Source organism: Acomys russatus, chromosome 5 (genome assembly GCF_903995435.1).
Source record: "Acomys russatus chromosome 5, mAcoRus1.1, whole genome shotgun sequence".
Taxonomy (NCBI): Eukaryota; Metazoa; Chordata; class Mammalia; order Rodentia; family Muridae; genus Acomys; species Acomys russatus.
The window spans coordinates 53,141,445-53,164,709 of NC_067141.1; the positions used below are offsets into that span (position 1 = coordinate 53,141,445).

The 23,265-nt window shown below is 40.1% G+C and overlaps 1 protein-coding gene across 1 annotated transcript in view; it reads right to left on the reverse strand.

Moving 5' to 3' along the window:
* Window positions 1-16,331, reverse strand: part of Rnls (renalase, FAD dependent amine oxidase) — a 264,474-nt gene extending 248,143 nt beyond the window's left edge. Inside the window, exons 1-4 of the mRNA XM_051146346.1 lie at window positions 16,147-16,331; window positions 15,113-15,218; window positions 14,485-14,627; window positions 5,420-5,578 (exon numbers count right to left, since the gene is read on the reverse strand). Of these exons, the coding sequence (XP_051002303.1) occupies window positions 5,420-5,578; window positions 14,485-14,627; window positions 15,113-15,218; window positions 16,147-16,264 (526 nt within the window). The 5' untranslated portion in view covers window positions 16,265-16,331. The remainder of the gene's footprint in view (window positions 1-5,419; window positions 5,579-14,484; window positions 14,628-15,112; window positions 15,219-16,146) is intronic.
* Window positions 16,332-23,265: the final 6,934 nt, after the last annotated feature.

A 23,265-nucleotide genomic window follows, 5' to 3' on the forward strand; every position in this document is an offset into this window, starting at 1 on the left:
AATAGTTAAGCAAAAGGGCAAACTCAATATAGAATATAATAAAGGAATTAAAAAGAAATGGGATACTGAAAAAAAATTAAAAAATTTGAGAGTGAAAATCTCAATTAAATAAAAAAGGCTCAGAAAGAAACTCCATTTATAGAATAGATTAGGAGAAGATGGAATGTTGAATTTGAAGAACAGGCAATAAAGATAAAATTAAAAGAAAGTACAAACAGGGCATGCAAGATCTCTCTGACACAGCGTTCAGTGACTGGTGATTTGAATAGAATTGTTCCCATAGGCTGACAGTTTGAATACAGGATTCCCAGTTGCTGGAACCTGTTAGGAAAGGTTTGGGAAGTTGAAGGGTGTGTGTGATTGGGGCAGGCTTTCCTATTTCAGAAAAATCACATTATACCCACTTTACTTTCTCTCTACCTCCTCCTTGCAGATCAAGATGTGCACTCTCAGCCATTCCTGCCACCATGCCTTTGCTCCGCCATCATGGATCCTAACACTCTGAAACTCTAGCCTCAATGAAGTTGCCTTGCTCATGGTGGTTTGTCACAGCAATCAATAAGAAACTAAGACAGAAGTTGATACCACAGTGTGTGCTACTGCTGTGACAGACCTGATTATGTGAGCCGTGTGTGTGTGTGTGGTGTTTTTATTTTTTTTTTGTTTTGAGAGATGTGAAAGACTCTGGAACTTTGGACTAGAAAAGCAGTTGAGTGCTGTAAGCACAGCTTATTGAGCCATCCTATTGGAGCATGGAGCATGGGAGTCAGTGGTGCTCAAAGCCATGGATTATGGAGACCCAGCTGGAGAGGTTTCAAGGGATCAGTGTTAACAACTGGGCTAGAGAGTATTCCTGTGATATTTTGACCCAAACTATGGCTGCTTTCTACCCTTGTTCTACAAATTTGTCTGAGGCTAATCTGAAATGTAATGAACTAATTATTTTGTGGAAGAATATTTAAAGACAGCTTAATATTGACTTTGAAGTGTGGTTATTAGTACTCATTCTCATGTGGGTATAAGAAATACAAAATGTACAGTCTGGAGTGAAAAAGAGCACCAGGAAATTTAATATTGAAGCCAAGGTTTGTGCTGAAAGGGATGAGATTACAGAGAGTCCTGGTACTCACTGAAACAAATGGGAGGGCGCTCTGAGGTCATGACCCCACTCTGCTACATTTCCAACCTACAAAAGGAAAAGGCCTGAGGAATTTTCTGCCTCTAGAATGCAAATGTAATCCAGGGCAGGGCGAAGGCGGGGTTCAGCCCAAGCTAAACTTGGTAAAGTGATCCACATGGGAAGTTGTGGGATTGTCCTTCACAGTCACAGAGAGCCACCGAGGTCAGGGATGCATCTGGGTAGGTGTGCGCCGGTGTAGGTGTGCACGGAGGCTGTGCATGGAGGCCCTGCAAGACTATTATGTGACACTGTGCAAGTAAATCTTGGATTGCATTGGAGACACTAAGTGCTTGCAGGCACCAAAGCTATCTCCCAAAAAGGGCTGCGCACAGAGAGTGGACCCAGACCAAGGGAAAGATGTATCTGATAGGAGCAAAGCTGAGCAGTAGTCATGGAAGCTGCTTGACATTGACATGGAGCTAAAGGAACTGGAGTCTGCCTTTTTGGGTGTTGATCTTGCTTTGGTCCAATATTTCCTCACTACGTCCTCTTTCATTCCGTTTGGAATGTTGATACATATTCTTTGCCATTATATGATGGATGTGTATGATTGGGATTTTTTTTTTATAGGAGTTTGTAATAAAGAGATTGTTTTGAGTTTCAGAAAAGGCTTTGAACTTTGGACTCTTAAGTAGTGTTGAAACTGAAAGGCTACAGGGCTTTTGAAGTTGAACTCAATGCATTTTGCATTAAGATATAACCACAGCTTATCAAAGTGGAATATAGTTATTTGAATGAAAATGGACCCCAAGACTCATATGTTTAAATACTTCATCCTTAGTTGGTGAAACTGTTTGAGAAGGACTGAAGGTATGTTCTTATTGAAGGTGTGTCACAGGGGAGAACTTTGATGTTTCAAAAGACTCACGCCATTACTAGTATATTCTCTCTCTGTCTCTTTCTCCCTCTCTTTGTCTCTTTGTCTATCTGTTTTTGTGTCTATGTCTCCCTGTCTCTCTCTCTCTCTCTGTCTCTCTGTCTCTGTCTCTCTCCCCCCCCCCTTGTGCCTCATATCTGCAGTTTATGATATGAACTCTACCTCACCTCAGATGTTCCTGCTACCATGCCTTTGCTCTACCACCACGGAGCCTAACACTATGAAACCAGGCTTTATTTAAAACTTTCTTCTATAATTTGCCTTGATCATGGTGTTTTGTCACAGCAATAGAAAAGTAACTAAGACAAAGAGCAAATTAATAGATAGGCAGAGAAGGAGGAGCACAAACCAAAGGCCTAGAAATTATAATTAAGTTTCCCTTATGTAGAGAAAGAAATGTCCCAGAGAAGAGCCATTTGAAACATCAGCAACAAAAGACCAGAAAAGAAAAAATACAGAAATATAAGATGAAAACTATATAATGTGATACATATATATTTATGCTATATTATATATTTTACATTACAGTTCAAGAAATGATATGAAAAGCTGCAGGAAAGAAGACACAAGTCACATACAAGGGAAAATTATCAGGAGAACAGCAGATTTAGAAACAGAAGGAGGACAACGACAATGGGGAATGGTATATTTTTAACTCTATAAGACAGCCATTTCCAACCCAGGTTACTATATACCATTCAATAATAACTCTAAATGTTAATGACCTCATGTCTCCAATTAAAAATAACAGATTAATTGACTGGAATCAAAACACAAGACCTACATATTTTATGGCCTGCAAGAAATATATCTTATGGAATAAGGATGGAAAATTGGCATTGCAAGAAAACAATTAGAAAAGAAAAATATAGCTATACTAATATTTAGCAAATTGTATGTCAAATGAAAGTTTCACATTGGTTATGGGGACACTTAGTCTGTCATGAGGATATAACAACTCTAAACATATAACTGCTCATCATCAACATACCCATTAGGACATTCAATTTCATAAACAAAACAAAAACAACACCCCCCCAAAACTACTTGCTACCATGGCACAGATTAACATTGCCACAGTTGGCGTGGGTGTCTTCAGTACTCCATTGCTATTGGCGTCATAGCCACAATGCTAGGGGTTCACACTCAGTCTCCCTAACAAGAATGGAGAAGATAATAATGCTTAGCTTTGTTTTGGGAATATAAATAATCTCCAACAATAGTAACATGTTAAAAGTAACACAGTCATAGAGCAGTAAGCCAGGAGAGGCTGATCATATGGTCATTGAAGCTCCCCTATTATCCCAGCTGGGAGAAGAAATAAATATAATTACTAATTGTTAGAAGAAAAAGAGTAGTTCTGTTTCTTACATAAAAGACAAAATAGAAAAGGAGATAAGCAAATATAATTCACACTACACTGAAACAACATTCTCAGGTAAAATATGGCATTATGTTGACTCTAGAGCCTAGACATGATTTAGAGAGAGATAATGAGAAACCAAAACAAAACAAAATGGAAAACCAGCCATTAGGCTGTCATAGTTAACACAACTGTAGGACTGCTAGCATACCCCAACATCTGTGAAAACTTTGCACATTTGGGGATAGCTAATGCATTCTCATGGGACTGGATAGATTCATTTCCTTGTGATGTGTGGTTTATACCACAGTCAGTGTTTTTATCAGCTCTAAGCATTTTCTAGCCTCATCTGGGAAATTGCAATATGTATCTGTGCCACTAGATGGTAATATATAACTTTGAAAGTAGATGTCTCCTAGCCTTTACTATATCCAATAAAATATCAGGTATCCAGTTGCCCCATCAATAGCCTTAACTAGGAAAGGTATTTGCACTTAAAGTACATTCCTAAACGCTCATTTTTAGATTAGAGTCTGGGGAAAAAATCCAATTCCATCACACATATGCTAGCCATTGCAGACTTTATACTAAAAACAAATTAAACAAAAGTAGCTACCTAATGTCAACAACGCTAAACCAATTGCAACACGTAAATGCTGTTTCAAAAGAAAAAAGAAAAACCTTGGGTATTAAAGACTTTTCAGTAATATGCAAAAAAACTGAATAATATTATAATCAGAAATACACCAATGTACAGCTAAAGTTGGTGGTGATGTCTGTGTGCGCACATGTGTGCGCGTGCATTTGTGTAAGCTAGTACCTTGCTATGTGCCCCACACAGGCCTCAAATTTACAGTATTCTTGACTCCACTTCCTGAATGTTGAGATTAAGGAGATACTTCATGCTCAAGTGAAATTGACAATAATTTGTCAATAATAAATTGACAAATTTGCCAGGCAAAATGACAATTCTGTGTATACTAGCTAACTAATTACTTTTATCATTGCTGAGACAGAATACCCCGACAACAGCAGCTTAATGAAGGAGGGCTTATTTGGCTCCTACTTGCCACTATGGTGGCAGGAGCCTGAATCAGAGGGAGGGCCAGGAGTCAGAGTCCTCGTGAGTAACTTCCAGGCAATCTTTCTGGCTTCCTGACCCTCTTTCTGAACTCGCCTGCGTGGTTTGGAAAGACTGCATTTCCACAGCCTTCCCATCTTGGCTCTAGGAAAAAGGAAACTCACAGTAAAGGCTCCCTAGGAACCTGGAGAAAGAGGCTCCATGAGGACAAGCTCAAACCCTCCAGAAAACCTTCCAGAGGAGACTGCCCGCTTCTCCTTTGTTAACACTTTCCAGGTTCACAAGGAATTTTTGCTTTCTTCAACAAGATCTTTATAATGTTTTAATAATTTTTCTTCATATGGAAACAGAATATAAAAATACTATTGGTTTTGTTTGTGAAGATAAGGTAGTCTGTTTATGGATGGCCCACCATATATTCCTTCTTAAAATATGTTAATTTTAATAAGAAAATGCTTTTTTACCCTTTTCTTATTCAAACAAAACAATTTTCTTACTTAAAAAAATACCATTTGGCTCTTTTATGATTTTAGCTTCATCAGGATAATTGTCCTCTATCCCACCTAGCCATCAGCCAAGTAACTCCTCCAACAGTAGTGAACCCTGAGCAGTAACCCAGATGGCAGTAACCCAGATTTTCTAGGAAAACGAAGATAGGAAATGAGAAACCCAGTAGGAAGCCATGATGAACAGCTTTGCTTCAGGATGGACACAAAGGCACCACTCTTTTGGGCCACACTACTAGTAATAAACCATCCCGTGAGCTTCGTTATGACTCAGTCTAACTTCAGAAAGTAGAGCGTAACTGTTTTAAACCATAACCTCTGTAGGAGTGAAACCAGATCTTCTACAAAGAGAAAGCTAATCTGTGTCCCTTCAATCCATTCTCTGAGTAAGTGAACAGTGTGGTATACTCACTGTTCACAATGTCACCTTGAAGTCCCAGAATCTGAGGAGTTGGCATGGTGAGGATCACAAGGTCAAACTGCTCAGGGGAGCCTATGTCCCTGGAGACCTCCCACTTGTTATCTCTCAGGTTGATCTGCGTCACATGCTGTTTGAGGAGGACTTCTGCACCTGTTCCAAAGGCAAAATAAGGTTCATGCTATCAGGATTTTGCAGGAAAACGAGGAAGAAATGAATAGTCAGATGGCATCCATTCAGGTGAACAATCACTCCTCAGCCTTATTGTCTGCAGTCACACCTCTCTTTCCTCTCTAATTCAGTAACACATCCTCCACCTATCACTTGTACTGAGGATCTCCAACCAATTACATCATGAAGGAAACAATTATAAAATACTACTATGATTTCTATTTATTTATTTCTTATTTATTTATTTATTTATTTATTTAGAGAAAGGGTTTCTCTGTGCAGCTCTGGCTGTCCCGAACTCACTCTGTAGACCAGGCTGTCCTCAAATTCAGAGGTTAGTCTGCCTCTGCCTCCCAAGTTCTGGGTTCTAAAGTGTGCACCATCCCCACCCACCCTGAGGCAATCTTAAAACATGTCTGTTGGGCAGATTAAGCATCAGAACTAAGAGAATCACTGACTACCTTTCCATCTTTCATCTTTTCTTAGAGTATACCCCCAAATTACTATAATGATTTTTCTAATTTTCTCATGTTATATTCCTTTCAATTTTAGAGGTTAACTTTACAGCCATGAATACTTTTAATGACCACTTTGCTACTATGTAGAGCATATGCCATGGTTAGCACTGATTGTCAACTTGATAGTATCTTGAATTACAGAAGTTGTGAGACCCTGGGCATGTTCTGAGGAATTACCTAGATGAGAGGTGACTACCCTTAATGCGACTGGTACCATTCCCTAGGCTGGGATGCCAAACATATGAACAGGAGGATGCTAGCTCAACACCAGCATTCACTATCTCTGCGTCCTTACTACAGATGCAGCCTGCCCAGCTGCACAGTCTCCTGCTGCCAGGACTTCCCTATTGTGATGGACTGCACTTCTGAACAGTGAGCCCAAGAAGCCCACTCCTGCTTAAGCTGCTTTGCGAGGGCATTTTTATACAGAGTAATTAAGACAGCTTATAACACACAAGTTACAGTGCCTGAAACATAATAAGTTTTTGATTATTATTTGTTTAAGAGAATAAGTAACACACCATTAACTAAAAGAAATTCCAGTTGGATAATTAATTCTTAGTACACTGATATATCAAACTTCAGAATTTGTGAAGACTTTGATTTAGAAACATATTTGGGGCTGGGAAGACAGCTCAGCATGAGGACAGGGGTTTCGATCCCCTCAATCCAGATAAATGCAGTATGGGAATGGTGTTCTGCCTGTAATTTCTGTCCTCAAAAGGCAGAGACAGGAAATCCTGGGGAAAAGCTGGTCAGCCAGACTAACTGTATGCCAATCCGTACATTCTGGGTTCAACTGAAAGACACTGCCCCAATCAATATGTACTGATTGGTTGAGGAAGAATCCTGATGCCAACCTCAAGACATGCTAATATGTACATGGGCATTCCCTACATAGACCACACACCTGCAAACATTTATGCACATATGTCTCTACCATACACATGCATCAGGAAAAAATACTTTTATTCAGTCTTCTATATGGGGGAAAGTGGAAGCACAGCGAAAGTCCGTGTTTATCATCACTGGGGATACTTCCTGTTCCTGGTCACTAAAACTCCAGGCTAAGTCCAGCTTCTTCCATTCCACATTAGCCTCACCTCAATCTGGTTTTTCCTGTCTATGATGCCCTCCACCATCACTGCCTTTGACATCAATTCAAAATATCTTAATGCCTTGGCTGTGTCTTATGTACTTGCTACTACCTTTCCATCTCCATGCTAGGCATCCAGTTCCAAATTCCTCATGTATTTCATTGTCCTGTGCAGAATGTTAGAGGGGGCATGGTGCTAACTGGATCAAGGCGTTGATCTCTGCTTGAAGCAGTGAACATCATTCTGTGCAAACATGAAGGCAAAGGGGTATCGACAGTGCGCTAAGATGCCTGAGACCCTTCCAAGGCCTCTGCTTTGCGAAGGTGCAAGTAGTTTTCACTTTTAATCTAGAGCCACTATTTCTTTTAGGCCAACAGAGCAATTGTGCTTAATTTTCTTACTTATTTGAAATGGCTTTCTCTGCTTGCCGTAATTATTCCATAGTCTTTTCAAACCCTAATTAAAGCAATTTAATTCTAGTCTAATTTGATTCTGATTCTATTTTGCTTACATTTCCCCCTAAATACAATCATTTGAAAAGAGAACTGTTACTGTTGGCTCTGTGTGTGTGTGTGTGTGTGTGTGTGTGTGTGTGTGTGTGTGTGTGTGTGTGCGCGTGCACCCGCGCACGCGCATGGGAGGGAGAGAGGCAGGGAGAGAGGAAGAAAGAGAGAGAGAGAGAGATTAAAGGGGTTTTAAAATCCACTAGCCTATGAAGCTCTCCCTGCTTCGGCTGACGTTTTTGAACATCAGCTCTGATGGTTTCAAGGTGTTCTGTAAGTTCAACATCAAAGTGCTGTGAGTGCGGACCCTGGCAAGTAGCACCAGCAGAACACATGCACTTTCCAGGCTCCAGGCAAGTCTCAAAACCCAGAAACTCCAAGGATTGGGACCAGAAAACTTTGTTTTACAAGCTTCCTTATTGAACAGAATGAGTAAAGTATTAGACTGAAAACTCATATGACTCCTGGAAAATCCACTTCATAATTTAGAATTTACAAAGAAGAAAGGAAATTTCCCTTTCCAGCTGCTAGGATTAAAGTTTCCAGGAATGAGGAATTTCCTTGTGTAAGTAATTAGTAACTTCCATAAGATACCACACATTAAAATTCTAAATGTCCTGGAACCTTCCACTTGAGAACAGGGAACAATATACATATTTTCAATAAGCACTCTGAGCTTGGGAAATTTGATCTTTCAGAAACTTTATGCAGAAACTCTTCAATGGCTTCCTACTGCACTTAAGGTAACATGTAAACTCTTCTAACAGGGTTTACAAAGCTTATGCCTGAACCAAGTTCTTTCTTGCACTTCATCTCACCACTTTCTCTCTCATTCTAACCGCTTCCCAGTCAGAGTTAACTTTGAACTTCTTGAATGTGCTTAGCTGTCTCTACTTCCTGGCAGCTCCAGTCTCTGCTCTCTTGGACTCCAATCCCTTGGCTCTAGCCCTAGCTTACACTTGTTGAAATGTCATTTCTTCTGTGACACTTTCAATGACACACTTTTCTTTCTTTCTTTCTTTGCATTTATTTTATTTTTTATTTAAATAATTTATTCAGATTACATTTCAACTGTTATCCCCTCACTTGTATCTTCTCATTCCTCCCTCCCTCCCTCTTTCACCCTATTCCCCTCCCCTAGGCCTGTGACAGAAGGAGACCTCCTCCCCCACCATATATCACAGCCTATCAGGTCTGTCTCTTCTGGGTAGCCTGCTTACCCTTCCTCTGAGTGCCACCAGGCCTCCCTACCAAGGGGAACTAGTCAAATAGAGGGCACCAGAGTTCATGTCCCTGACACATCTTTCAGCTCTCTGCTCTGAAATCTTTGCCACAATACATGTTGCTGTCTCTGCCCCAGCAGTGCCTGGGACTCAGGCACTTGTTGCCACACTCAGCTTTTATGTGGCTTCTGGGAATTTAAACATGGGTCATCTTGCTTTCGCAGCCAGCCTCTTGCTCACCAAGCCATCTCCCTATCTACTCTCCTCCATCTTAAGGAGGACAATCCAAGCCATTTTCCCTTGGATCATGTCCCATCAGATTTAGTAAGCAGCCCTGGAAATTTTGGGATAAGACCTAAAGACTTAGGAAAGAACTTTAAATGTACTGGTTCAAGTAGACAAAGGAATAGACACCTACAGTTTGTGTGCTACTTTCTAGCATCCTTGAAAGAACACTGTATTGGATATAAGCCATGATTACTCAGCAGGGAGGACTGTGAGCTACACAGGCTCATTCCTCTCACATCAATTTTAGAAAAAAGAAAATAAATGAAAAGAAAGAGAATGATAACAATAATGATTACTGTGCAAAAGCAGTTAGAACTAATAGCGTCTGCAAAGTAGATAAACTATGTCTTATAAAGAAATACATCCTGTTTACCTTGATAAGTTATACTGCATATACTGACTTTCCATATTGATGACCAATGTCCTTTTGAACATTCATGATAAACTAAATGCAAATTAATACAGCAACATTTCCTTACATTGACAGGACAACACAAATAGAAGTTTGTCCAGTGACCCAGATGCTAAATTCGTCTTCTTATGAACTTTGTGAATATATAAGACACATTCAAAACAAAGGAGTTGATCTAGCACCTTCTGTCTTAGTTAGGGTTACTATTTCTGCAATAAACACCATGATGAGTGTTTGGGGAGGAAAGGGTTTGTTTCAGCTTACACTTTCAGGTAACAGTCCATCACTGAGGGAAGTCAGGGGAGGAACTCAAACAGGCCAGGAACCTCGAGGTAGCAGCTGAAGCACGGGCTATGGATGACAGGCTTGCTCGGCATTCTTTCTTATAGACCACCGACCCAAGCATGGCATCCCCATAATATGCTATGTTCCTCTCCATCAATCACTAATTAAGAAAGTGTCTTAGAACTGGATCTAATGGAGGCATTTCTCAATTGAGGCTCCCTCCTTTCAGATAACTCTAGCTTGCGTCAAGTTGACAGAAAACTAACCACCACACTCTACAATTATCATATTCAGGAACAAGCAGGTAGTTAATCTCCCAGATTAATTCCCACAAACAGGGAGGCATCATCCTTTAATAGACTCTTGTCTAGAATGAAGAGCTGAATGACAAAAGACAGTAGGTCAGGGCACTATGAAGTTGTTCACTTGAGCTGGATGTTAATCAACATATATGGCCAGACAGGATAAGACCTATCTCTCATACTACAAGAAATAAATCAAGAGGAAAACAGAGTCCATAAACATTAAATGTAAATGGGAAGGTATGAACACTCTTCACTGTCTCCCACAGGAAAGCTAATAAAAAAGAATAAAGTCAGTTTCCAGAAATTTCTGCTTCTGCTATTTGCCAGCATAGACATCTAAGCAAATGACTTAGTGTGTGGGTGGCTCAGTTTTATTGTTAGTAATTAGGGATAGTGACAGATGCCTTAGCTTGTTGTCAAGGATTAGAAATGATATGTGTTAAATAGTTAACACTTATTGAGCCAGGCACAGTGGCACATACTTTTAATACCAGTACTCAGGAGACAGAGGCAGGTCGATCTCCACGAGTTCCAGGCCAACAATGGCTAAATAGTGAAATACTGTCTTAAAAAAGAAAAAGAAAAATCTGATTCACATCTTATGCCAGGCATGGTTGGAGCAAGCATTTAATACCAGCACAAGGGAGAAAGAGACAGGACAAGCTCTGTGAGTTTAAGGCCAGCCTGGTCTACAAAGTTCAGAGACAGCCAAGACTCTGTTACTCATAAAAACCTTGTCTTGGAAAAACAAAACAAAATAATAACAAAAATTATTTATTAGATGATAGTTACAGTCCTTTTGTTACTTCGAAACATCCCACTCTAGTAAGTAACAACGACAACTAAAAAACCAGAACAGTAGAAAGGCAGAACTGTGAGATTATCTTTTCAGTGTTTTCTGATCTGGAAAATTTGGGGCACAGACACAGCAGACTGTCTATGTTGACAATCTTATTGCTTTGTTGTGTGTATATACAAAACATATTTGTAATTATGAAACAGTTATATACTTTGGAAAATAAAGATGTTAAAACATCATCAACAACAACAATTAGCAAAAAGAAAATTCTTCCATAAGACCCAGCTATAGGGCATCTTCTTAATTAGTGATTGATGGGCAACGGCTCCGCCCATTGTAGGTGGTGCCATCCCTGGGATGGTGGTCTTAAATTCTATTACAAAGCAGGCTGAGCAAAGCATAAGGGGCAAGCCAGTAAATAGCAACCTTCCATGGTCTCTGCAGAGGCCCTGTTTACGTTCCTGCCCTGACTTTTTTCAGTGATGAACAGTGATGTGGAAGCATAAGCCAAATAAACCCTTTTCTCCCTAAGTTGCCTTTAGTCATGGTGTTTCCTCACATATCAACATATTTGGTCAAACAATATTCTGGAAATACTGTGGGAAATTTTCGTTGATAATAAATTTAAATATGAGAAAAGTAGATTGTTCTTCCTGTAGCAGTGAGCAATCAGCAATTGGCAGGCAAAAGCATTAACCTGCCTCCAAGAAAAAAGCTATGCCAGGCGGTCTTTCAACTGCATCTTGGACTTTTCTTTTCTTGTCTTAAAACTGAACTGAAACATTGGCCTTTCTTGAGCCTTGAGCTGTTAGTCTTTGGATGAACCTACACAATCAGCTCTCGTGGGTATGAGGCTTGTTGACTTGCCTGCCAGATCTAGGAGCTTGATAGTCTCCATAATCATGTGAGTCAATTCTTCATTCTTTCTCTTTCTACCCCTTCTTTCCTTCTCATGAGTACACACACACACACACACACACACACACACACACACACTTTCATACCCTAGTATCTGTTGAAAATTGATACCAATATATTATCCCCAAATTCACTGATGCTCAAGTCACTAACATAAAATGTTATAATATTTATAGGTAACTAATATATGTCTTCTAATATACCTTAAAACACCTCTAGATTATTCACAATACCTAGATAGTATACATGTTAAGCCAAAAGACTTTATAATCTGTTGTTTAGAGAATTATGGAATGAAAAAATTCTCTATATATTCAATATACCAAAACCAATTATACATATAAGTACTCATAGATAAAAGACAAGGTGAACCACACCCTATTGACAGGTACTAGGGAAGACTTCTCATGAAGTATACTATAAGGTGTGAGCTCACACCACTAGAGGGAGCCCATCGCAGACCCAGGTTAGACCCAAACATGATTGGAGGGAAAAAAAAGTCAATGAAAGGATTCACAGTGATATTCTGCCCATACTCATAGACCGGTGCCTAGCCCAACTGTCAGCAGAGGGTAGTCATTCAGCAACTGATGGGAGCAGGTACACAGACCCACTGCCAACATTAGGCAGAGCCAGGGGAACCCCACACAAGAGGGGGAGGAAGGACTGTAGGAGGCAGAGGGCTCAAGGATACAAGAACATGGCCCACCACATCAACTAGCTAATCAGGGCTCAGAGGGGCTCACAGAGGCTGAAGCGACAAACAGAGAACCTGTATAGGTCTGAGCTAGGTCCTCTGCTTATATCTTACGGTTGTGTAGCTTGGTATTCTCCTGGGACTGCTAACAGCGGGAGTGGGGGTGCCTCTGACTCCTGTGTTTGCCCTTGGTACCCTTTCTTCCTACTGGGTTGGGGCCTTATAACTTGTTATGCCATGTTCTATGTGTATCCCTGGGAGGCCTGTTTTTGTTTTTTGTCTTTTGTTTGTTTGGTTTTTTTTAAAAGAGAAACAGAGGACGAATGATATGGGGGTGGGAGAAGGGCTGGGAGGAGTAGAGAGGAAACTAAGGTAGGATATAATGTATGAGAGAGAGAGAGACAGAGAGAGACAGACAGACAGAGACAGACAGAGACAGAGACAAAGAGACAGAGAGACAGAGAAACACACAGAGAGTAGAGAACACCAAATTTAAAAAAAGGTTCTGGACAATTTTTCCAGATATTCACTTATTTTGTCAGCTTTCTGAGACAGGATCTCACAGTACAGCCCTTTCAAGCCTGGACCTTACTAGATAGCCCAAGTTGTCCTTGAGCTTATGGTGATTTTCTTGCATCTGCCTCCTAAGTGCTAAGAGAACAGGTGTATGCCACCCTGCCTAGCCCCTTTTCAGTATCTCAGTGGATATAAGTAGATACATCTGTGAATGAGGCAGGGGGATAAAGTATACTCCACCTGTTCTGTTTCTCTGAAGAACTCAATTAAACTTTTATGGTTTAATCTCAAAAGGAGAAATGGCCTAACCCAGAACTGGATTGGTTAGGAGTCCTGTTATAGATTTCATCTTGTTGACCTTTCTCATGCTCAGATTCTTGAGGTGGGTCAAGAGGTTATGTTTGATAAGAAAGACCAGAATAGTAATACTTCTATAAACAGCTTGCGAAACAAAACAAAATTTCACCTTACACCTTTCTACAGTAATCTTGAATACAGTAATTAGCCAAATTACAACTCTCTAAGACATTTTGCTCTATAATAGAAAAATAATGTATCACCCCCCCAAACCCCTCTATTTGTTCTTTTAACAAAATATCCAAATTCTAAAGTAGTCATAAAATGCATACAAAATGAAAATCTTAATAGATTAAGATATTCATAGATAAATGAAAAGAGTTAGTTAACAAAGCAAGAAGGTGTCTAAATTTACTCATACCTTTGGAAATGAAAACAAAACTACAAAAATTATGCTTTTAAACATGTTACTGCTAAATATTCATTCACTACTGAAGAGACAGTCCTTAAGAGTAACACAACCTGTTAGGATTCAATCCAACAGCCATGTCAAGGGCAGAGATGGAAAAATGTTTCTGTATACCAAAAATTCAAGGTCCAATTCTAAAAATATACACTACACAAGAGAGAGAAATCAATGAATAAGTGATAACACACACATACTATAGTGTTTTGTATATCCTTTAAGGAAGGCAGAGCAAATTAAATTTCTTGATATGAAAAACAGGCCAAAGATATGAAACAAAAAAGTACTAAATAGTGTATGTAAAATAATTCCCCTCTTCATATTTTAAGGAAGTGAATACAAATGTATTAATAGGAAATAGAGACGCCATACAGCTCAATAGGGAAGCAAACGTTTGTAAAAAAGCACACACTGTAGACTGAGACAAGTCTTTCTTTGGAGGAAGGAAAGGCTGACTGACACTAAGGAAAAGACAAGAATATAACCATTTTATAATCTTCCATAGGACGCTAACATTTCATTCATCACCTTTATCCTAAAGGGTAAAGAAGATCCAATCCCCACCTGACTCTTTTAAGTAGTGCTTAAGAATTGAAGACATTCCTTGAGGTGCCACAAAGTTGCAATCCCCTTCTCTCACTTCCATTCCTTCAATAGGAGAGGTCAGAGGCTCCAAAATCCCACACGCTAACAGCTCCTCGTAAAACCTGAAATAATCATTACATGTAAACAAATAGTACGATTAGCTTTGCAACACTGTCTTCTGAGAACTCTTAGAGATTAAAAAAATCAAATCACACTATATATAAATCCTCATATGATCACTTCAGGGTCTACCGTGTTAAACAAAGTTGATGAACAGAAATGCTTCCAGAATTGGCTGACATTAGCCAAGTCCTATTTCTCTCCATAAAGCTGAAGTCAAGAAAAGTACATGGGAAGATATTACATGCCCTACTTTAAACGTGCTTAGAAATACTTTCATTGCTATCCTCTCCCTTCAGCACTGACAATTATTACAATTTATTGAGCCCCATTTTTGTTCCACATACAATCCTATCCAGTCTTCACAAGGATCATAGGAACACTTCCCTGTTGTAAGAGGCAACGTTTAAAATGTGTTGGAATGGGTTATTTGTATCATTTTACACCATGCGTGTCTGTCTACTAAGACTACCAATGACTAACTTACTTTTGATGCTTTTGGGAATAATGAGGAGTGCAGGTGATGTACTGAGCTCCCAGGTCGGCTGTGCATCCGGGGTTATGGGGACACTTGGCAGTAGTCATTCTTCCCCCTTAAAATAATTCATAAGCAATTGTCAGTGCATACAACGAACCTTTTGAAATCATACAAGTCATCCTTGATAGCCTGATAGGTTTATTGTCTTTGTCCAAATACATTAGAAAACATTATTAAGGTAAGTATATTTGGCCATTGATTTTTTTTTTTTTTTTTTTTTTTTTTTTTTAAGAAATAAAAGACTCTCAGAGGAAGGGGAAGTAGGCTATCTGGATAAGACCTGACAGTCTGTGATCATATGGTGGGGGAGGAGGTCCCCTTCTGTCACAGGCCTAGGGGAGGGAAATAGGGTGAAAGAGGGAGGGAGGGGAAAACAGGAAGATACAAGTGAGGGAATAAAAATCGGGATGTAACCTGAATAAATTATTTAAATTAAAAAAAGAAGAAAAAAGACAGAGTCATTAAAAAAAGAAATAAAATACTCATGAATTATATACCACTGCTTTACAGTGCTATTGGTAAATGATGTGTTAATCTGAACAAATGAAGGAATGGGTGAATAAAACAAAATGGATGGAACGCAAGAATGACTAAGGAAGGCTGTTCAGTCAGGATGTAGTTAGAAGAAGGCTTCTTCTTCAGTTGAGACATCTGGAAAGTCTTGGTCAAGGTGGGCTCTGCAGAGAAAGCTGCGATGGCACAGAGCGACGCAGCCCACAGGGACCAGTTGGCCGATGCTTGCCAGTCCCGAGCCTCCCTGGGCAATGCTCCCAGTCCAGCCAGTGCCTGTACCACGAGGCCCTGTGCTGTGGTGTGCCCTGGGCCTTCCGGCTGCAGCCGCCTCGGGTCACGTGACAGCGCGCGCGCGCGCGCGCGCGCGCTTAGAAAGCGAGTTGCCCAGGAGAAGTCACAGCTGGCTGTTTCTCCTCCGAGCGACAGGGTGGCCGGCTTACGTCACCGAGGAGGCCTCTCCTCACACTCACCTGCGTCCTCAGCCTTGTCCCACAGGGCGAGGTACAGGGGCCCAGCTATCTCCTTCCTCAGCAGCGCGGCGCACAGGCTTCCGGTCAGCCCCGCGCCCACCACCAGCGCCCGGGTCATGGCGGCGGGCTCTCGGCTAGACCGGCGGCGGAGGCTCAGAGCGGCGCCGGCCCACACGCTGCCACAGTGTCCCCGCGGGGGGGGGGGGTCAGGACTGTGCCCTGGGCGGGCCGCCTGCTCCCCAGAGGGCGGAGAACCCAGCAGCCGTGACCGAGGCCCAGACAGCCTGCCCAGGCCGCCTGCCTCCGGCCTTCACAGAGGAGCTGGCTTGGCCGGGTGAGTCCCCAATCCCATCGGCCCCTGGAGAAAAATCTGGAAGGTACAACCCGCCTGCCTCAGGAGGATGACTGCAGCGGTGCCACAGCTGGATTTCTTCAGAGGTTTCATAGGCTCTTTCTGGTGACAGAGGTTTTGAAATCAGGGACAGGTTTTTGTTTTTTGTTTTGTCTTGCTTTTACAGTATCTCAGAGACTACAAAGTATGCTTCCAATCCTGACATTACCTCCTTGGCATCTATGAAATGTGGAAAATAATAAATCCCTATCAATGTTGTGAAGTGTACAGATACTTGGCTCAACAGAAAAATTGACAGCAGTTACCACATTCCCAAATGATAACTTATGTGTCCAAATGGGTTTATTATGTATCAAGAGATGTGATGTGAAATGGATTCTGTCGCTACCATTGCTCTGCCTTCAGCTTTGTCCTAGAGGCTCACAAAGAAACGAGAAGCTATGAAAAATAGGAACCATTAAAAATAATCACCTGAAAATAAATAAATAAATAAAAATAATCACCTGAAAAAAGTAGTGCAACCTTGGCAATAATAGCCAACAACAGCAACACACAACAGAAATCAAGTTTTGCTTAATGCCTCATGATGACAAAAATTCCCGTCCTCAGTTTTTTATTTGATCAGTTTTGTTCACCTAAGAAAAGAACTTGAAGAAAATGTTGATGAACACAGGTATCCTAAGAAGACATGTAAGCATGCCGGTAGGAGAACAGGAAAAGCATTGAATGCATGATTTGCAACTGCGTTTTACAAAGTACACATAATAGATTTTATAATGTATAAAAACGAATTTCTACTACATAAAATCGCAAAAGACACAAATGACATAGCCAAAAAGTACTTAAATTGAATCGAATTCTAAACCTAAAAAATAAACTACAAAATTCAATAGGTATCTTTAACTGTTTTCCATTCAAAAATAAAACGTTTGTAAAAAGACTTAGATGTGGGGGCAAATGTCCACGAGTCAGGAGAAGAACTTAATATCACTACCCCATTTTGCTGGGACATGCACAATTTCAAATATGGCAACAATATGTAGCCATTTATTCCTTAGCTATAAGGTAAAGCTATCAGGTTTGAAAGAATGAGCTAATAAGCCACTGGGTTCAGGTTGAATTTCATCTGAGATAATTCTTTTAATACATAAATAATGTGATATTTAGTCCTAGAATGTTAGCCTTAAATTTGTCTAGTAGTAAAGTGCATTTGTTTATTTGTTTGTTTTATTTTTGAGGCCGCTGACTCTGACTACTGTCTGGGAGACAGACGACTCTGTGTGGTAAATATAGACACTTCACTTTAAGGAGGTTGGTCCAGGCTTATAAATCATGACAATAGTAAGCTGCACATGGCCTTCATGATCCATCCTTGGAACCTGCTTCTCTACTCTTTACCTTCTTTCTTGTTGCTCAGTTTCTGTTAATAGTCAAGTCATTGGACAATTAGTCCTGAGACTTCACAGTCACCTTCCAGGACTACTGTTTTTTTCCTAGGTATCTATTAGCCTTTCTGACAATTTATTGTCTTTTGTATTTGATGTCCTAGAACTGTAGAACAGAAAATGTATCTGAGTTACATGTCTATCAAGGAGGTGTTAACGTGCCTGAAGGTGGGGTTCACCTTAGTCTTACAAACTAGACATTCCAAATTTTGAAAAGCAAGTGCCTCAAAGCGTTTAATTACTTGAACTCAAGCTATCATTAATTCTTATGCGAATTAGCACAGTAGCTCTCTGTTTTCTTGCTCCCAGCTTCTGTTCTGCACCTAATTTGTAGAGCAAGCATTATTCCATAAACTTCCGCAGCTCCAGGTGGCAGATAGAATTAAATTCTACCCTAATTACCTTAGTGTAAAAAAAGACTCAATGGTATTTCTACAGTATAACTTTACATCTCACTTTGCGTCTTCATATTCCCATGGTTTAGTTAAAGGGAATTTCTGTTTCCTTCACTCGTCCCTACATTTTCCACAATCTATAGTGGTAGAAAACCCCACTTCCTAACTTGCATAGCACTTAAATTCCTGCTTGTTTTTGTGAGCAGTTCTTGTTTTTCACGTTTAATATCACAAAACACCTTTTTCCCCCCCTGGTATATGTCTCTTTCTGTTTCTCTTTGTGTTGTGGAATACTTTCAACTCTGATAAGTAATGCTTTACTTTTAATTTTTTCTTTCTAATTTTAATGTAAGAAAACATAACCCAATTTTTCTCTTATAATAACTATCCCTTTTCTACTTCATGCGCTTTTTTTTTCCCTAAAAGCTGGAAAATGCTGTGCTCACTTAGTTTTGCCAATATTTGGATGGGTTTAGAGGCATCTGCTAGAGCACTGGTTACCAACCTTCCTAATGCTGCCGCACTCTGGTACATACAGTTCCTCATGTGGTGACCCCCAACCATAAAAGAATTGTCATTGCTACTTCATAACTGTAATTTTGCTACTGTTATGAATCATAATGTAAATATCTGTGTTTTCTGATGGTTTTAGCCAACCCCTAAAGAGGTCATGACCCACAGGTTGAGAACTGCTATAGTAAACCATGGATAGCCTCTCAGAAGCCACATATCTCTCCTTCTTTTACTCAGCAGCCATGTGTTTCTAATATCTCATCAACTAGACATGGTGATTTTAAAAAATTAACATATTATGATTGATTCAGATTACATCCCGATTGTTAACCCCTCACTTGTATCTTCCTGTTCTCACCATCCCTCCCTCTTCCACCTTATTCCCCTCCCATAGACCTCTGACAGAAGGGGACCTCTTCCCCAACCATATGACAACAGCCTATCAGGTTTCGCCCAGATAACATGCTTCCCTGTCCTCTGTGTGCCCTGGAAGCCTCCTCACCAATGGAGTGATCAAATAGGGGCACCAGAGTTCATGTCAGAGGCAATGCCTGCTCCCCCCACAACTGTGGAGAGTGAGCTGTCCATTGGCTATATCTTAACAGGGGGTGTAGGTTTACTGCATACGTTGTCTTGGTTGGAGCAACAGTTTGTGCAGCCCTCCCCCCGCCTCACCGGATCCAGTTCTGCCAGCCTTACAGGTCTCCTAGTAGGGCTTCTGAACCCTCTGCCTCCTTCCATCCCCCAATTCTTCCATACCACTCTCCACACTCCACCCAGAGTCCAGCATCAAGACCCATCATCTGTTTGGATCTACAGCTGGGTGGAGGCTCTCAGAGGACATCTATGTTTAGCTAATATCCACTTATAAGTGAGTGTATACTGTGGGGAGCTAAGACCATAGCCGGCAAGCATCTCGGACCTTGGCATAATACATCGAGTGGACCTGGGGCAGGCTGCCTTGTGACCTCTTTCCCTCCTTGCCTCATGGTACATTCCAGAAGGCTGCCTTGTAACCTCTTCCCCTCCTTCAAGGTACTCTCCAGCTGTTCTCAGTATTCCCGGAATTACAGAGGCCTTCAGAGGACGAGTGAAACAAAGTCTACAGCTAACATCTTGTGGTTCCAGATGCCTAACAATTCCACCCAGCCCCAGTACCACAGGGGCCCTCGCCCTGCCAAACTTCCTGACTTCCTGATATCTTGCAAAACCCACCCACCCAAATCACCGCACTCAGCCTCCTGCTTCAATGGTACATATTAGCCTATGAGAAAATAAAATTTTGTCAGCTTGATCAGACTCCTTGACTTGCTGTCTGTTCTTCATGTCTCTTGTCCCCCATTCTCTCCCCAGGAGTCTGAGGGTCCCAGCTGATAGTCAGCAGATCTGGACAGTATACCATGCGTGTCTTTCTGGGTCGAGGTTACCCCACTCAGCATGGTCATTTCTAGTTCCATCCATTTGCCTGCAAATTTCAAACTTTCCTTGTTTTTAATAACTTAATAATATTTCATTATGCAAATGTACCACAATTTCTTTATCCATTTTTTGACTGAGGGACATCTAGGTTGTTTAAAGATTCTGGCTATTATGAATAAAATGGCTATGAACATAGTTGAGCAAATGCTCTTATTGTATGGTGGAGCATATTTCAGGTATATGCCCATGAGTGGTATAGCTAGGTCTTGAGGTAACACTCTTTCAAATTTTCTGAGAAAGCGCCAGATTGATTTCCAAAGTGCTTGTGACTGAATCCAAGAACACATCAAAAATATCATTCACCATGACCAAGTAGGCTTCATACCAGACATGCAGGGATGGTTCAATATATGGAAATACATTAATATAATCCACCCTATAAACAAGCTGAAAGAAAAATATCCATATAATCATCTCCTTAGATGCCAAAAAAGCATTTGACAAAATCCAACACCCATTCATGTTTAAAGTCTTAGAAAGAGCCAGGATACAAGGCACATACCTAAATATAATAAGGGCTATATACAGCAAGCCAATAGCCAACATCAAATTAAATGGAAAGAAATTCCACTAAAATTAAGCACTAGAAAAGGCTTCCCACTCTCTCCCTATCTCTTCAATATAGTACTTGAAGGTCTAGCTAGAGCAATAAGACAACAAAAGAGATCAAGGGTATCCACTTGGGAAAGGAGGAAGTCAAAGTATCACTATTTGCAGATGATATGAGAGTGCACATAGATGACCCCAAAAATTCTACCAGAGAACTCCTACAGCTGATAAACACCTTCAGCAAAGTGGCTCAGTACAAGAATAATTTTTTAAAAAATCAGTAGCCCTCCTGTCCACAAATGACAAATAGCTGAGAAATAAATTAGACTAACACCCTTCACAATAGCCACAATAATATAAAGTATCTTGGTGTATCTCTAACTAAGCAAGCAAATGATTTGTCTGGGAAAAAAAAAAAACTTCAAGTCTCTGAAAAAAAGAAATCGATGAAAATTCAGAAGATGGAAAGATCTCCTATGCTAATGGATGGGGAGGATCAACATAGTAAAAAATGGACATCTTACCAAAGGCAATCTACAGATTTAATGCAATCCCTATCAAAATATCTACACAATTCTTTAGAGACCTCAAAAGATCAATTCTCAACTTCATATGGAAAAACAAAAACAACAACAACAACAAAATCAGAATAGCTAAAACAATCCTATACAATAAAAGATCTTCCAGAGAAATTTCCATCCCTGATCTCAAGCTGTGACATAGAGCAACAGTAATAAAAACAGCATGGTACTGGCATAGAAATAGGCCGGTTGATGAATGGAATCAAAAGACAACCTAAAAATAAACCCACACACCTATGTATGCTTGATTTTTGACAAAGAAGCCAAATCCACACAATGAAAAAAAGATAGCATCTTCAACAAATGGTGTTGGTTTAACTGGATGTCTACATGTAGAAAAATACAAATAAATCCATATTTATCACCCTGCACAAAACTAAAGTCCAAGTAGATTAAAGACTTCAACATAAAACCAGAGACACTAAATCTGTTAGAAGAAAAAGTGATAATGAGCCTTGAACTTATTGGCACAGGAGAGATCTTTCTGAACAGAACACCAACAGGTCAGGCTCTAACATCAATAATTAATAAATGGGACCTCATGAAACTGAAAACCTTCTGTAAGGCAAAGAAGACTGTCAACAGAACAAAACAATATCCTACATACTGGGGAAAGATCTTCACCAACCCCACATCCAACAAAGGGCTAATATCCAAAATACATTAAAAAAAAAAAAAAAACTCAGTAAATTAAACACCAAACAAAATAATCCAATTTAAAAAATGGGAAACAGAGTTAAACAATTCTCAACTGAAGAACATCAAATGGGGAGAAACACCTAAAGAAATAGTCAATTTCCTTAGTTATCAGGGAAATGCAAATCAAAAGGATTTTACACCTACCAGAATGGCTAAGATAAAAAACTCAAGTGACAGCATATGCTGATGAGGATGTGGAGAAAGAAGAACACTCCTCCATAGCTGGTGGGAGTGCAGACAGGGTACTTTGTCACTTCCTCCCACAACTGTGCAAAAATTTTGCCTGGTTTGATCTTGTGTTTTTCTTTTAAATTCGGTGACAACTAGTTTGTTTAATGTGTATAACAGCTGTCTCATGTCCAGAAAACAGTATTTTGCTGTGGTCATCCACTCTTTTTTGCTTTTACAGTCTTTCCATTTTTTCTATTCTGTAAAGAGCCTTGAGCATTTAGAACAGTGGTTCTCACCCTGTGGGTCGCAACTGTTTTAGGATTCGGATGACCCTTTCACAGTGGTCGTATCTCAGATATCTTGAATATCAGATATTTACATTACAAGTCATAACAGTAGCAAAATTAGAACTTCTCTGAATGCTCCTTATTGTGCCATGAAAGTCTTTAAAGCAGATTAATGACTCTAAGGTACATTATTTAAAACAATGTAAATATGGCCTTCTGGTTTGGTTAGAAGCATTAGTGGTAACCAATTTTATCGAAAGCTTTTGACATTTGTTGTAAATAGTGATAAAATAAGAAGCCTTGACTTGCAAATGTGAAAAGTCAAGTTTTAGAGCCAGTTTTTTTTCTTTTTTTTTTTTTCTGTAAACAAACCAAGAACAGTGGTAGAGGATGTCTTCAAACTATATAGTTTTTAACTCTTTGTCCCGGATTGTTAGGATTGGGTGGTTCACTCACCAGAAAAAGAGAAAATCCTCTCCTGTCTTCTCCTGTCTCCCGGGCACTATGTAGAGCCTCTTGCGTCAGAGACCTGCACCTGACTTAGATATTAATTATTTTATTAAGGGATGAGAATCCTCGTTAATAACATCAGCAAGAAATGAAGTGAAGCAGTGAAAAAAATGTCCATTCTTTCAGAAACTGCACTTG